The sequence below is a fragment of the Mycetomoellerius zeteki genome, unplaced genomic scaffold (assembly GCF_001594055.1).
Source record: "Mycetomoellerius zeteki isolate Tzet28-1 unplaced genomic scaffold, Tzet1.0 scaffold91, whole genome shotgun sequence".
Classification (NCBI taxonomy): Eukaryota; Metazoa; Arthropoda; class Insecta; order Hymenoptera; family Formicidae; genus Mycetomoellerius; species Mycetomoellerius zeteki.
Window position 1 is genome coordinate 1 of NW_017257947.1, and position 16,810 is coordinate 16,810.

The following is a 16,810-nucleotide window of genomic DNA, read 5'->3' on the forward strand; positions in this document are numbered from 1 at the left end:
AATTGTTTCGCAGATAATAGCTAAGGTCAACACCATGAATGACGTCGTAGCTACAAAACTTAAAGAATGGGGATTTGAAGATTTTATAGATAATTTTCGTCGTAAGTGTCAAAATATACTTAACAGTGTTGATATTTTATATATTATATATCGTACTAATGCAGTTAATAGCTTCTTTGATATTACTATTATGAGGAATTTTTTTTGTATTGTAAACGTTTTCGAATAATATAACGTCAGATTAATTGTATCAGATTAATTGTATCAGTAGTGTGACATAATGTATTATAGTAAATTAAGTGAAATGTTTTAATTATAATAATAAAAAATGTTAATTATATAATATTCTTAAATTAGATTCTCTTAACAGGAGAACAAATTGATGGAGAATCATTTAAATTGTTAGACATGGATGTAATGAAGATTCTTATTCCACTAGCCGGTCCACGATTAAAATTTGCAAAGCTATTAGCTGAATATAAGTCATTACAAGACGAAGTATTATTCGAGTTCGATTTACATGGTTCTGTTGTTTCCAGTAACAATATTGATGAAATAATAAGTGTACCTGAAACAAGTGCCAGTTCATTATCATCATCTGATCATTCTGTTCTCTGTGCACATATGTCTTTGAATAAAATTGACCTTGATCTGAGACAAATATTGCAAAAGAAATATCCAAATATCTTGTCCTTGCTAACAGAACGCAAACAAATTGGCTGGTGTGACAAACAACGAATTAATCGACTGTTTGTTTCGGCACTCACTGATAAATATGGACCTTTCCCTCGTACAACACAGAAAGTCAGTCTGGCACAGTTAATTATAAAAGAATTTCCATCTTTGAAAGGTCATGAGGGAAAAGCTTATGTAAGTAACAAAAAGCTTATGGATTTTCAATTTATCATAACTACTGAATTAAAATTTATATAGAAACAGTGGTTTTATGAAGGACAAAATAAAAGCGCGACATCTGGTAGAAGACAGAATTAGAAACTGGAGAAAACGTCTTAGTCCTGGGAATAAAGCAGCATTTGGAATCAAATCGCACAAGAAAAAAAAAGTGATGATTGCAGTAAAGAGATAACAGAGTGTTCCACACAAAACACAGCAATTAGCCAACATATTCTTCAAATGCAGCAATGGTTGAAAGAAAACTCTACGCCAAAATCTATTGTAATTGAACGTATGCGCGATACTGCAGCTGCAAGAGACACATTTTTATTTTTGAAGAGAAACATACTCTTACGGAAATTCTTGACGCTTGGCCTCGTTTGTTAGATGTAGAAATTGTAAATATATACACAATTATTTGTATTTATATCAAATATAATGGTTTATTCAGAGAGAGAGAGAAAGAGAGAGAGAGAGCAACAGATACTTAAGTATTATCTTTTGATTTCTTTTATAGATAGACGCAGAATTTGTACGACGATATTCACAACAACAAGAAGATTCTCTTTGTAATGAATTCGGATTACTTTCCAAAGATTAATCTTTCAAGCCAAAAATTGTGGTCGTACAGGAGCTGCAAAGCTTGCACAAGAATTAAGTGCGCAAGGTTAATAAAATATTATTTCAGATTTTAAAATAATTTTGGTTTTCATATAATTTTCGAAAACAGATTCTGACCGGATCATAATTGCATTGCAATTGCTTCCATTTCTTCTTCCTCAAATGGTATTTATAATCAAAGAGGGAGATAAAAAGGAAACTGTTAAGAGGATCAAACCAACTCCACAGATTTCTAAGTTGCACTTTATCGATGTTGTTCCTGTGAGTATTAAATATTTCATAATTTTGTGAGATTTATAATTTATGTTATCAAAATTATATTTAACATCTACAATACTTTTCTCAGAAACAAACATTTTTTTACACAAACTGTATATCGGCACTGCACTCATTATCAGCAATTATTATTCATATTATGCAATTTTGCATTGGTAAATCTGATATTTCTTTCTAGGAAACAACAAATTTGGATTACTACCTTGTTAATGATCGTTTAGGATCAGATAAGCATCGAAAGCAACCGTTTATTCTACTCACTGGAGAAGAATCTCGACCAAGACAAATATTTGTCATTGTAGAGAATCATGCCATTAACGTGCCAACTGTTTTAAAAGGTGTAGACGTGTGTTTTAAAATACATTTTGTTTGTGACATACATTACTCTGAATTCTGCAAAAATGTATGGTATTTTTTAGATGTTGTATTTTATAAAACTGGTACTCTTAGTGATAAGAATATTCCAGCTTCTGTACGAGAATTAAAAGCGCAGCTATTTTGTTACTCAGAACAATCATGAAATGTCCAAAGTGTACAAAAACCTTTCATCAAACTGAAACATTACGTAGACATATTCGTTTATTCCACGGTATTAGAGATGGCGAAGTTATTGTGTGTACTGAAAATAATTGTTACCAGATCTTTATGAAAGTGTATAATTTTATTCGATATTGTAAAAATTATCATAATATTAGCAGTATTCATGAACAATCAAAAGTTATTTCCACACATAATTTGACAACTAATGACTTAAGAGCAGACACTGTAGATTCTTTTACAGTTTCTGATACAATTCAATCTTACAATAATAATGACAATATGTCAGAATGTACTATTGAAAGAGTTGAAAATGCAACTGCACAGCACTGCAGTTGATTTATTAGCACAAGAAAATGTTACAGTCACTGCTGCCGTAAACAGTATTCAGAAGACGTCAGACTTAATGTCACACTGCATTCTTTACTTAAAACAAAGAACAATAGATACATTTATTGAGAATAATGATTCAGAGCAATACAACAATCTTTTACAAGAATTTTATATTTTGTCACAAGTTTTAGAGCCTTATTCTACTATAACAAAATTAGAGAACTTAGCAAAAAATTGGTCAACTTATGTAGCACCAGTAGAAGTTGAATTAGGAGCACGTTATGAAAGTAGATATAAGTCAGGTAGGATGTGTTTAACACAAGTGAAAGAAACATTCCAACAAATTCCATTAAAAGAAATGCTCATAAATTTTTTTTCTTCTGATGGTGTTTTGAACACTGTAAAGCAATATAAACGAAGAGCTAAAAATGAAATTAATGAAATGATTAATATCCAACAAGGCGCTTATTACAGAAATCATGAAATTCTGTCTACTGATGATAATGTAATAGCATTAGAGTTTTACATAGATGATGTTGAAGTTGCAAATCCTTTAAATTCAAAAACTGGAATTCATAAACTTGGCCTTATTTATTTTACAGTAAAGGATTTGCCTATTACACATATGTCTTATCTCGAAAATATTTTTCTTTGTAATATACATTATGCAGTTGACGTTAAGAAATATGGTTACAATCAAATTTTGCAGCCTCTTATTAGAGAATTGGAAGAGTTAAAAAGAGATGGCATAACAATCTATGAAAATGGCGTTGAACATAATCTAAAATTTATTTTATGGCAATTTACTGGAGATAACTTAGGAATTCAAAAATTATTTGGTGGAAGGTTTTACTGGTAATTATTATTATAGATTTTATACTTTACATAAAAATGACATGAAGTCATGTACTATAGAGATTTCTGCTAAATTTGAAAGGACATCGCAAAGTTACCGAGAACAACTGGCAGACGTATTAAATGGAATCAAGACCGTTTCTGAAACTGGAATTAATGATAGTTGTTGCCTTAATGTACTAGGTTATTCGCATGTTACGAAAAACTTTACAGTTGACTGTATGCATGATATATTTGAAGGTTGGGGATCATTAGAATTGAGACTTATTTTAAGACAGTTTATATTGATTGACAAGTTCTTCACTTTATCTTTGTTAAATGCTCGCTTGAAAAATTTCGATTATGGTTTTTGTGATATTAAGAACAAACCAACTGCATTAACAAAAGAACAACTGAATAAGCCTGGTGGTTCAACGGGGCAAAGCGCAGTTCAAATGTGGTGCTTAATTAAAATATTACCTTTACTCGTAGGTGACAAAATTCCAATAGGTAATAATTATTGACATTTATATCTTCTTATATTAAATATTCTCGATATTGTTATGGCCCCACGTATTTCAGTAAGTGAAACGTTTTTATTACAAGAGATGATTCACGAGCATCATCAATTATTTTTATTTCTTTTTCCTGAGCGACATTTGACATCAAAACAACACTTTCTTGTATATTATCCCCGAGTTATAAGAGAATTAGGTCCTCCTATCAGGTACTGGAACATGCATAATGAAAACAGGCATTTTAGTTTTAAGAAAATGGCAGCTACCAGTGGTAATTTCATTAATGTGAGTAAAACGCTTGCATACAGGAATCAAATTAAACAGGCTGCAATTCTAGGGAAGTTAAAGTGTTTTGGAGAATCTGCAAATATGGCCGAGTTACAACGCACTACTGTTAAAAATGTGGCTTTATTGGAAAACCATGAACTTTTCTTGAAAGCAACATTTGATACAGAGAATTTAACTGTTGATTCAATAATTACAATTGCAAAACCAGCAAAAGTTCAGAATATAATGTACAGAACTGGTGAAGTTTTTAATATTAATTTCACATAATGAAAATTTACCACTGTTCGGTGTTATAACTCAAATTGTATCTTCGTCTTCTATCTGATACTTCTATGTATCTGGTACTTCTATGTATTTTTATTGTCATGTATTTGTAACACTTGGTTTTGATGATCATTTTCATGCTTATGTTGTGCGTTATTCAGAAGATTACATATATATAAAGAAATCAGCGTTGTATGATTTTAGAACTTATTGGGTACGTAAATCATTTACTATTGGTGACAAAAATTATTATATATGTTTACTAAACAAAGTATGTTCGACTAAAGATGTGTAGTACGCATAATATAAAAATATTCGTGTAATTGTTAATTTTTATTTAGCCTCTCAAAGATAATTTGTATTTGTTTATTTTGTATAATTTTAAGAAGTAAAATATATATTATATATATATTGCTATTGCTTTTTACATTGATATTACTTTTTAGTTAAACTACGTTGAAATGTAATTGTATGATTTATTAAGATCCAGTTCCAACAATATAAAGCTAATAATAACTTTGATATAATTTATTGTTTAATTCTTATCGTTTTATGGGTATATAATACTGCGACAGTTAAATTAATTTTTATTCTATTGTAGTTATATGTATCTATAGATTCCATTTACGCAGTTCCACTGTATAAAAATTAACTTTAATCTCTGTTTAATTTACTTTTTATTTTTTTTTAATGCTTATAATTAGAAAAAGATAAAATATAAATCGATCCGAAATTATAGTTGATTTTTATACGATGGAACCGTATAAATTGAACCTGTAGGTACATATAACTAGAATAAGAATTTAATTTAACTATCAGTATGTGCTCACAATAACGATAAGAATATGTAAAATTTAATCCAAACCTGAGTATTTTTTAACACATGTTAGATTAACAATATTAGTAAATTAAAACACAATAATGAGTTACTTTTTACTAAGTCAAAGAGTTATATTAACGTATGCATTTAGTAAATAATGAATTAAATTTGAGTCAAATTTAATACATTTTCTGAGTTAAATTATTATATTTAACCCTATCGTTTTAGTTAAATTAACGATTTATTTAGTAAGAGCAATGGCGACTTACGGGAGTGATTAAAAATAACTCAAATTTGTTCTAATTTGACAATGCGAATGTAACAGTGAATATGGAGTCATGGAATATGGAGTCTTTTTGATCAAAGTTAAATCCAAAAAATTAAGCTTGTCACATCCCTCTTCCAGTGTAAATTTAAGACGTGGATGATAGCTGTTAAAAGTAAGACAGAGATCGTTAATGTGTGTTTTGTTAATTGTTAATGCAATGTCGTCTACGTAACGTATATAAAATGAAGGCTCTGTCGTCAATCTATTAAAAGCAAATATCTCTAAGTCTTGTAAAATTGTCTGCAATTATACTGGAGATAAAGAAAAGCCCATGGGAACTCCAAAGGATTGTCTACAATATTTGTCATTGAATGTAAAAAATGTGGAGTCGAGAATTAATTTAATCGCATTAAAAAACTCTGTCTTAGATAAACATGTGTTAACCTGCATCAAATGCCATTTATTACCTATTATTACCTATTATTGATACCATCCAACACTAAATCCGTTGGAACGTTTGTGAATAGAGAAACCACATCTAACGAAAAAAGAGTATCGTCATTAGAGATTTTTAGTTTATCTAGATTCTTAGCAAGTTGAAAGCTGTTACTAATGAAACCCTTTGCTGAAGGCAAACCTTTTACTATAATTTTGTGCAAAAAGGTTGCCAGGTTATGCAAGGATAATATCATCCTATAGATGATATATTATTATCCGTAACGGATAACCATTTTTGTGTACTTTAGTCACGCCATATGCTCTTGGTAAAATTGAGTTAGCAGTGTTAAGATATCTGTACTTAGCATCACTAATCAAATCATCTCGTTTCCATCTCTTCAATATATCCTTCAAACTGGTGATTATCCTATTCACCGGGTTGCGCGAAATACTAATGTAAGTGTTATTGTCGCTGAGCATCGTCTCCATTTTCACAATATATTCCGCCTTGTCCATTCTAACCACCATATTACCCTTGTCCGCTTGCATAAATAGAATGTCTGGATTGTTGTTGATAAATTTTTTTGTCGATAGATATAATGACCATATCTTTTTCTCAAGCTATTTTATTTAACGTGATGTTGTTAATTAAAGGTATAATCTTGTTTCTTAATTCTGAAATATTAGGCATTTTTATTCTTTAAAAATTATACTCTATATTTTTGATAAGGTTGATAGTAGCTGTTTGGACATTGTGTAACGGTAAGCAAAACCTATGACCCAGCTGTAACAACGCTTGTACTTCTCGTGGAATGGAGACTTTGCTCAGATTTACAAACCAATTACCATTCGATTCCAATATGTCATATTTTTCTTCCTAATATGCTGTCACTGATACATTAATGTTAATAGTTTCCGCGTGTGTATTGTTTAGTGGTTTTTGGAATGTAAATCTGCTTAGTAGACACACCATTGACTTGTAAATTCTGGTTATCTGTAATATGCACAGTTTGTTCGTTATGTTGCCAAAAGTAATTAATGTTGTTAATTTCCTTAATATTGTCCATAGTGTGTCTCCTTACCAACCAATCAAATTTTCTGTTTAGTCTGTTATGTTGTATTTTGTAACGTCTATTTAATGCTATGTTTTGTGTATAAAAAAATTTTTTATATATAACCTTAGGAACATTATCCATAATTTGTTTGGAAAGATTAGAAATTTTTGATTTTAACTTCTTACAATGGAAATACGCGTCTGTAATTTCTAGTTTATATAACTGAGCAATATATATATATACACACACGTGTTGACTTTTTTGTTCGACCTCTGTTTAAACTTGTGTTCATAAAACCGAAGTTTAAAAAGAGAGCTCTTTAAATGTTCCGGATGCTCTTTAAATGATCCGAATGTTAAATTTTCATCTCTCTACATCTACTTAAAAATTCTATTTTTAAAGAGATTAATATTAAGTCCATATTGTATTTGATCCATTTCTTTAAAATGTCAACAATATACCAACCGAATAAAGAATTAATATAGTTAAAAAATGAAAATATTCTCCTTTGACGCATTCTCAGGCAGTGATATATAATATGAAATCGAGAAATTAGTTATGGATAGGCTCATTATTTAAAAATAGTTATTAAGCGGAACTCTTGTTATAAATTATAGAAAATTCTTCGTCTCGACAAAAGAAAACGGGAACTCTAATCAGAACTATGGAATTGCAATGTTGGGGTGCTGACTTCACAAACGCGTTATTTATAGGAGACCGCGAATTGCCCCACCATTTGCGTACCAGCCAATGAGCGCGATGCTTCGCTGTGCTCGTTGTATTCGAACGCTCATTGGATTACGCTAGCTTTCAAGATATATAAATGTTGCGCACTTAAAAAATTTTAGTTTTTCTTGAGCTGGTACTAGACGTTTCTCGAGAAAAGGAATCATATCTTGGAAGTTCAAAACGAATTACAATAATTAAATGATTACGATTGGATGACTGTTGAAAAGAGTGTATGAAAAAAGAAAATATATATGTAGATTACGTCTTTGGTCCGACGAACTTCCAAGAAGAAAATAATTTATTTTAGCGTATAGCGTTTACATTCATATGTATACTCCATCCGAGAGCTAGCAGTTGTTAAGTACAAAAGTATAATATAAACGTCAAATAGAGACGCGATCATGAATAATTAATGCTGGTATAATCTCGTTTAAGTTTAATTTCCGATATCGCGTACATGCAAGAAAAGAGAGCCTTATCGTCGTTTGTCGTTTATCGTTTATTCACAAATAAGCATGTATAATAATTATCATCAGAATACATTTTTAGTATCTAAGTAGAACTCGGTGAAGTTATATTGTCGTTATATTAATATTTTGATTTTAAGAATTTTGTTACAACTTTAAGTAATATGTATGTACCTTAATTTCTGTATTTGCAAGATAATATTTAAATAATTTTTAATTTATATTATACTTTTCTATCTTTTTCTTTTTCTAAAATTAGAAAGAAAAAGGATCCTTATTTGTAAAGTCTGTAGGAATCGCCAAATCATGGACATATATCTAACTTTCTCTTTCTCTATTTTAAAATTTATTAATTCTATTCTCAGTGAACATAAGTTACATGTAACATACCGGTTAATTGTAATTTCCCACTCAACGATATATCTGTAACGTAACACAAGTGTTATGTTACGGTCATATTGTTGAGTGGGAAATTACAACTAACAGGTACGTTACATGTAACTTTGTGTTCACTGGGTTACGTCGTTGGGCTGCGTTTCGTTATCTCTCTGTTTTGAAATCTCTCTGATATAATCTCTCTAATATCAGAAATCGTATTAGCTGCATTCTATTATTCGCTGCGAGTACTGAAAATCTATAATATACATAACATGAACTATAAGATTTTCAGTATTCGCAGTGAGTGGCTACGTTTACACCGTACTTTTAGTCCGCGACCTACACGATAGGTGTCTTTGTCTAATATACAGGATAAACAAGGACGTCTATTGTATAGGCCGCGGCCTAAATGCACGGTGTAAACGTAGCCAATAAGGGAACGTATTCGTAGTCGTTGTCGATAAATAAATCTAGCATGTGCTTCGCTGGAGGTGTAGTGTGCTCTGTCGGGTGCTCGGAGTACTAGGCGGCATCGGCATCGACAAAAAGGGCGACATCTTCCATTGGTGTCTGCCCGACGGAATTTTTTGACAATCCGTTGCTTTTCGAGATAAATTCCGAAGTAATCTCGGACGCGAGCGTCGCGAGGATCGCGAGCACACCGGCCGCGTGAAATAGATGGCGTATGCGAATACCGCGGCTACAGGAACGGCGGGTGGAACAATTCGCTCCGAGAACTCGGACACTACCGCGTACGAACATGATAGATCAAAACAGGGAGCCGGAGTCGACCACGGGCACCGCTACGGAGCAAGCGGGCGCGCGACGGAAATCAAAGCGTGGAAACACGGGTGGAAAACTCGCGACGCTTCTCCGACGGTGCGAGAGTAATCGGCATCAGGAGTACAAGAGGGAAGACTTGACGAGCGACACTAGGTCGATGGAGCATAGATTCAGAGGCTCGTCGAACAGCAAACTATCGTTCTTTGATTTCGTATGTAATGTCAAGAAACACTTGCTACTGAAGAATCTATGCAAGTCAAAGAAAAAGGTAGGCTTTTTTCCTTCTTTTCTTTTTCTCACTTTTCTTCTTCTTCATCATTCCTTCCTTTACCTGGAGTAAGATTTCTTTACTCTTCTTCTACGATGATTGTGTTTCGCCTAAAATAATTCCTTCTTGTCATTCTTTTTCAGAACAAAGAGATAGAGACATCGATCCCTTGCTCTGGTACAAAGCAGAATGTTATATCTGTCATTAAGTCTTTTAATTCTTGTGAAAAACGAGAATATCATTCAAATGACGAACAGGCCTCATCAGATAGGCTTTTGTATGAAACCAGATTAAGTAACATACTTGAAAATTCCTGCCACATCGAAGAGAATAAAACTAATAGCATGCAATATGATATAACTGGCATAAATCTTCATAAAGTTCCTATAAGACAGCAAAATAAATTGATAAGCAACATTACAACTGTCAGCGAAGCAACAGTGATGCAACCTACCTATTCTGATGCAACAGTGGCAGTTCTTAACGCAATAGCAGATGTTCCTGGCAGTACGAACGAAACGTTAAATAACGAACATAAAGTTAAAGCGAGTCTTGCAAAGGAATTGCTTAATCTAAGCAAACATGGATGGTATTGGGGTCCCATATCGGGAGACGAGGCTGATGCCAAACTCATATCTGAGCCAGATGGTGCATTTCTGGTTCGGGATTCGTCAGATGATAGGTGCATATACATTAGATAATTTGACTTTGCAGAATTTTATATATTTATACGTGCTAAATAAAATTCTATATTATTACCTGTAGGTATGTCCTAACACTCAGCTTTAAATCATCTGGGAAGATGTTGCATGCGCGAATGGAACACAGCGGTGGCCTATTTTCTCTGTGCAATCAAAGTACCGAAAATGAAGGCTTTACTTCAGTAGCTGCTTTAATAAATCACTCCATGAACTTCAGCCAGTCCGCTGTAATTTGTTATTCGAGGCCAAAATATCCAGGTTATCCTTCGTTTCCGGTCAGATTAACGAAACCAGTGAGCAGATTCACGCAAGTAAGGAGTCTGCAATATCTTTGTCGTTTTGTTATTCGCCAATATATTAGATTAGATAATATACACAAGTTGCCTTTGCCAAAAACTATCAAGGGATATATCCAAGAAGCGCATTATTAAAATTTAACAGATAAAGAAATAAAGAATGTTGAGATTAATAATAAAATTATTTTTTATCAAGATATATATTAACAAAATAGTATAGAATAGACTTCTAACAATAAGATGAAATGGCAGCAAAAGTATGTATGTGTGTGCGCGTACGTACGCACGCACACACGCACGCACACGCACACACACACACACACACACACACACACACACACACACACACACACACACACACAAAAGAGAATTTTTTTTTATTTTCAGTATGTCATACTTTGCAAAAATATTTTCAGAAATATTTTTCTCAAATCATTATCTAATATCAAAAATGTAAAGCAAATAAAAATTATAAATTATTTCAAAAATTAATATTAATGTTGTTTTTTATAAGTATTACACATTATTTTTATTAAATTAAAAGAGAATTTCATATTTATTATAAATTACATAATTCTAGGAGAAATTTGCAATAAAATTTCTATACGTTAATTATTGTGTGTAGATGAAGAATTTAACTTTTTCTACTATATTATGGTAGCAAAATGTAAAAGAGTAACAAGATATTTATATAGCTGATTCCAGACGATTATATGATTACTTAATTATGATAATATGCAGGGTAAACGAATAATTGTTTTTAATCTATTGTTAAAAGAATGTTGATATAGCTTTATGTAATCAACAATTTATATCTTTATATTTTGCATGGAGATAATATAGATTTACTATCTATTTTATTGTACAGATTTTGTTAAAATATATTACTGTGTAAAATAAATTAGCTATATTTGCTACTAGTTCCTTTCTTAATAATAATTTTTAATACAAAATTAAATGGTATGTTTAATAGTATTATTTACTGTACTCGTAAATTAAATAAATTTCTCTCGTAAGACCCTGTGCATAATGGAGGAAATATTAGCAACAGGAATAAATAATAGGGGAGAGTGGTCTAAATCGGACCTATTTGCAGTTTCTGCTCTCTATAAGGCGTAAATAAAGTCCGATCGTAAAATCGAAGCTATCGTTGGAAAGATCATTTAATTCCCTTCATTTTTGCTTCAGATTATTTTAACGTATCTCTCACCTGTGTTAAACTATAATGGAAAATGTAAAAACGCTCTTTCCAGTCCAATTTGGAACCATCGGTTATTTTTATGGATTTTTAGATAAAATTTTAAAATATTTTAATGTATTTCTCTTAGTATGGAGTAAGAACGAGCAATTTGATAGTCAAAGATAAAAATGTTTTCGGAAAAAGAAAATACTGACTGTTTATATTATTAGAATTGAAATCAATAAAACTCAACTAATCTGAGTCTGATGACTCATGATATTTTACTGATTTAATTGCTTGGAGCAGATCTGGTCAGCCAATCACCAGTACTACAATCAGGCCTATAAGTTATTCACTGAACTGTCCGATTTGGACACGGGTCCTTTTGAACTTTGGAACAAATTTTACAATAAACCGCAAAAGTGATCACGAAATGCTTGATATTTTTGAATTCTACTCTTTAATTATCTTAAATCAATTACTTTTCAAATTTTTAACATCTTTTAAATAATGATTTACAAGGATTTTCTTTTTTAAAAAAATTTTCACACGATGACTGAAAATACATATTTGCCTCTATTTTATGAATGTTATGACAGAGAACTGTCAAACTGCTATCGCATGTTCGGTGTCTTATAAGGACTTTACATTATAAATAGTACGCAAATCTGCTTAACCGTATTCATTTAAATTAAAAAGGTCCTATTTGGAACACGGTCCGATTTAAACCAGTCTCCCCTAAATATTACAGAAATAAAAAAAAATACGAATAGACACACAATGGATACAAATAAGATATACAACATATCATATGTCATATCTTATATGTATCCATTGTACGTTACATTTAATCTCTCTATTTAATATCCAACATTTATTCTTATTTCTAATAGTTCTCCTATTGTGCGAAGGGTTTCATTTTTTAAAAAATGTTTAATTATATTTATTTGAAAACATTTACAGAATATCTCTCTTTTCTTAAAATCTTCTCTCATTAATTTATTCCTTGTTTTACTAACGCAATCCGAGTATATTGCGGGCCTAGAACAAAAATATAATTATATGTACAATCTCTCAAAAATGGCTCATAATTTTAATTATAATCAACCAGAATTAATCTACCGTTATAAAAACAGTAGAAGCTGTTTCTGTAACACGGTTTAAAGCTTCATCTGGCTTAATCGAGCTGGAAAGCATTATCTGTACTTGTAAAATATCCTTTAATCGTCTCTCTAGGAACAACCATGTTTCTTTGTGGTCTTCACTTTTATCTTGCAACATGTACAATTCAGTAGCTTTATAAATAGTCGCTAGTATCAGTCTCCTGGCATACCAATTAATCTAATCAAAGTAATGTATTCTATTTAAACAGCATATCCAAACAATATCTTATACTAACAGATAAATATTAGTGATATAACTTACATCAACCGATCTATCGCCGGCATAGTAGCAGATATCATCGACTAAGGTTAATAAATTTGCTAAAGCAGTTGGTACGTTCGGTGGAAGGGACATAATAGCCACTGCTTGTGGCCAGGTTTTTTTGTAAGGGATCACCATTCTCAACCGAGTTTCTACAGCGTCATAAACTTGCTGTTCTGGTGTCTTCTGCAAACTTGAGGAATCTGCTTTAGTAGCTAATGCTTCTTTTTCTAGGATTTCATTTAATTCCCGGTTACACATAGAGTAAAAATACTCCACTAAAGCCGCACTACCTTTTGGAAACAATCCATGTATCACGCCCGGATATCCAACTGATTCTGCACCTTTAGCATCATACTCGATTACATCATTTTATTTTATTTGTACGTAAATATAACGCAATATTTTGGCAAATTAAAAGAAAAATTAATTATAAGATAGAATAGAATATAAAAAATGATTAAAATTACCAGCACTAATAGCCTGTTTGCTCCATCCCATGTCAGGAACAAATTTTAAAGAAGCGCCAAGTATTTTTAACTTAATATTTTTTTCATATTCCTCATCATTCTCCTCATGAGTAAATTGTTGTGGTTCTGCTTTTCTATTGTCATTTTCAAACTGATCGGCCAGCAAAGCCCTAGAAGTCCATAAACATCTAAAACCTAATAAAATCAATATCTACTTTTAAAATTATCTAATAATAATAATAAGATACGTATTAAATATGTTATATAAGACATAAGAATTGTAAGTATAAATATTAGTATAAATTAATTCAATTTTAGTTTAATTTTTATCACAAATATGATATTAATACAATACACACTCAACTTAAAAAATTTTTTATTACATTTAAACAATTACAATTTTACGATCTTAAACAATTACAATTTTATGATAGTATGACATTTTCATGGTTGATTTTATTTCTATTCAGGTAGTACATTCATCAGATTTTTTCACAAATTTTTCATTCATATCTATACATTCATTAACTCGTATAAGAATGCTTTCCATTACATCCAAACCATTTATCACTTGATAGCAGACAGAAATCTTTTCGTGGAGCGGCATAACTGGTAATTGTTCACCACCAATAGTCAATGTAACTTCCATATGAGCCTTCATTAACTTGCTATAATCTTGATCTTTAGCTAAATCCTTTTTCTGTTGCTCCAAATCTTTTTTCTTCACTCTCCAATGTGCTCTGCATAAGTCTATACCTTCTCTTAATGGATTCAGATAATTAGTTTTCAGCATATCTGTCATATTCCAAATACCTGTTTCATTGTTCTTATCTCTGATAAACAAAAATCTCAGCAAGTTCAGCGCAGTAATGATTTCGTCTGATATTTCTACCACATCAGACGAACTTCCATGAGGTAGATTGCAAATTTTTTTCAATAACAATTCCATATTTTTTCCGAGAAATTGAGGATTTCGTGGAATTGAATCGAGACATTCAATGATAGAAGATTTAAATATGCCAGTGATAAAGCTTAACAGGCCAGAATGTTCGACAATCTCATATAAATACAAGATAATAGTATATCTAGCTTCCGTACTAAATATCTCGATATAATCTTGAAAAACGCGTATTGCCTTCTTCCGTTGCTCATCACTATTAGAATAAATCATCACTTTAATGATTGGTTGAAACAATTCTGTATATATTTCCAGGCTCAACACCTCAGAATCTAAGGAGCGAAGTGAAATACGTTTTATAACATTTTCCATGAAAATCAATCCAGTAGAGATTGAATAATCTTCACTAAGCAGTATTTTGAAAAAGTATGCACATGTTTCAAGGATATAATAAAAATTATATACTTGTGGTACATTTATCCAATAATTTTCTTGGGTAATTACGTAAAAATAAAAATTAGCATAAGCCATATTAGATATGTTTTGACTCCAATCTAAAATTGTAGAACAAAAAGAAGATTCAATCTTTGTTTTTAGGCATTTATGTAGCGTTTTAACAAGAGTAGATTCTCTTTGACGTTTGCTAACAGTATCTAAAAAATATAATATATCTCCGGTGAGGTAAAGTGCTTGTGTTATTATGTTATCCGTGATTTCTTTATATGTTATTTCTTCACTCATGTATTTGTTCAAACAGCAAAAAGGTTTTCCACACAGAAAAATAAAAAAACTCAAGAGACGATTTCCAAGAAGAGATCCTTTCTCCTGCTTAGAATTGATATCTATCGCCTCATGCACCAATGGTTCCAGAAATACTATGATTGCCTTATATGTATTTACAATTCTGTCACTAGCTGCTTCTGGATCATCGACTTCATCTGGCAGTGGTAGATCCTCAAGGTACATCTTGATCGCATCAAAGTACCAATCGATGGTTTTACTCTTGTTCCGTACCAGCATCAAACAGGTCTGTATTGCACCCAAGATGGTACAAAAATTCACATGGTCACTCGCCTGCTTTAAGTATCTTGGGAACTCTATTATGGCTATTGTGGGCTCACAATTCTCAGTTAAAAACGTCAATACATTTGAACAGCAATCAAACATCGCTTTATGATGTTGTAACACAGGGTTCGTGAGATTCGGAACGATGGCAGACATGATGCCGCATAAGCTATTTTCAGTCGTCAAGTGATCTTCTTTCAAAAGCTGTATAACTTCTGCAGTTTTGCACTTGTCCAAAAGGTTGGTAACTCGGCTGATAAATACTTCTGTCATCTTGGTAAAGCTGCCGAAGGCGAAAACACATAAAAATATTACATGCAGATAATATTATTCTTTAAAAAAAGTATTTCTATTACCTTCTATATGTATATGTGTTTGCCTTCTTGGGTCGATCTCAAGTAATTCCTCCTTTATTGTTCGTCACTTGTTTGCAAGATTTTTCATCAAAGAAATATGCAGACACATATATTCTTTATTTTCGCCCTTGAGAAGAAAACATCAAGCACGAGTCTCTTTCGAAAACGCGTCTTTAAGCGAGGTTACGTCTTCGCGCAAGAACGTAGGTTAGGTTACACGAAATGTCACGCACCCTCCTACTCTCAACACGAAAAGGCACGGAATTGCACAGAATGGAATCTAACGATAATCAGATTCGATCGAGAGCGAGCAGTTGAAAAGACAGCGAAAAGTCACAAAGACAAAAAAAAATTCCTAGAAAAAAGGTTTCGTAGGTAGGAATGAAAGGTAAGACAAAACAGAACAAAGGGTGGGACGGAAGTTAGCATCGCTAACAATTCGCTTACCGGTCGCTGCAAATTTGCTCTGTGCCAAGCGGAACGAATTAAACATCGCCATGTCACCGAATATCCTTTCAAACTCTTATCGCTAAGAAAATTCCGACAAACCATGCATGTTCTTGAGATGCGATTAGAATTTCGCGAGAGAGACTGTTTCTAGTTTCTACATCTGACGGTTGCGCCGCGGCGTTTCTCAGACCTGACGAG

General features: G+C 32.0%; 3 protein-coding genes and 1 long non-coding RNA gene across 5 annotated transcripts; 2 read left to right on the forward strand and 2 right to left on the reverse strand.

Moving 5' to 3' along the window:
- The first annotated feature begins 26 nt into the window (after positions 1-26).
- Positions 27-2,294, forward strand: LOC108730388 (uncharacterized). Its single transcript, XR_001936974.1, has 6 exons — positions 27-101; positions 540-870; positions 934-1,292; positions 1,412-1,561; positions 1,625-1,776; positions 1,970-2,294. It is a non-coding gene; the product is annotated as an uncharacterized lncRNA (long non-coding RNA).
- A 6,934-nt stretch (positions 2,295-9,228) lies between these two features.
- On the forward strand, positions 9,229-10,930 carry LOC108730384 (Suppressor of Cytokine Signaling at 44A). The gene is made up of 3 exons (XM_018460043.1): positions 9,229-9,771; positions 9,915-10,453; positions 10,537-10,930. The coding sequence occupies exons 1-3, from the start codon at positions 9,406-9,408 to the stop codon at positions 10,901-10,903; spliced, it is 1,272 nt and encodes a 423-aa protein (XP_018315545.1). The 5' UTR covers positions 9,229-9,405; the 3' UTR covers positions 10,904-10,930.
- A 1,965-nt stretch (positions 10,931-12,895) lies between these two features.
- Positions 12,896-16,679, reverse strand: Coq9 (ubiquinone biosynthesis protein COQ9, mitochondrial). Its single transcript, XM_018460075.1, has 5 exons — positions 16,610-16,679; positions 13,844-14,038; positions 13,374-13,717; positions 13,071-13,289; positions 12,896-12,989 (listed from the first exon to the last, which is right to left on the reverse strand). Exons 1-5 carry the CDS (start codon positions 16,659-16,661, stop codon positions 12,963-12,965), a joined length of 837 nt encoding a protein of 278 aa, XP_018315577.1. The 5' UTR covers positions 16,662-16,679; the 3' UTR covers positions 12,896-12,962.
- On the reverse strand, positions 14,302-16,599 carry LOC108730394 (glomulin). 2 transcript variants are annotated; one of them, XM_018460072.1, is made up of 2 exons: positions 16,186-16,599; positions 14,302-16,089 (listed from the first exon to the last, which is right to left on the reverse strand). In XM_018460072.1, exon 2 carries the CDS (start codon positions 16,077-16,079, stop codon positions 14,310-14,312), a length of 1,770 nt encoding a protein of 589 aa, XP_018315574.1. In that variant the 5' UTR covers positions 16,080-16,089; positions 16,186-16,599; the 3' UTR covers positions 14,302-14,309. The 2 variants fall into 2 exon arrangements, with proteins under 2 accessions (XP_018315574.1, XP_018315575.1); XM_018460073.1 differs by having other exon boundaries at positions 16,163-16,599.
- Positions 16,680-16,810: the final 131 nt, after the last annotated feature.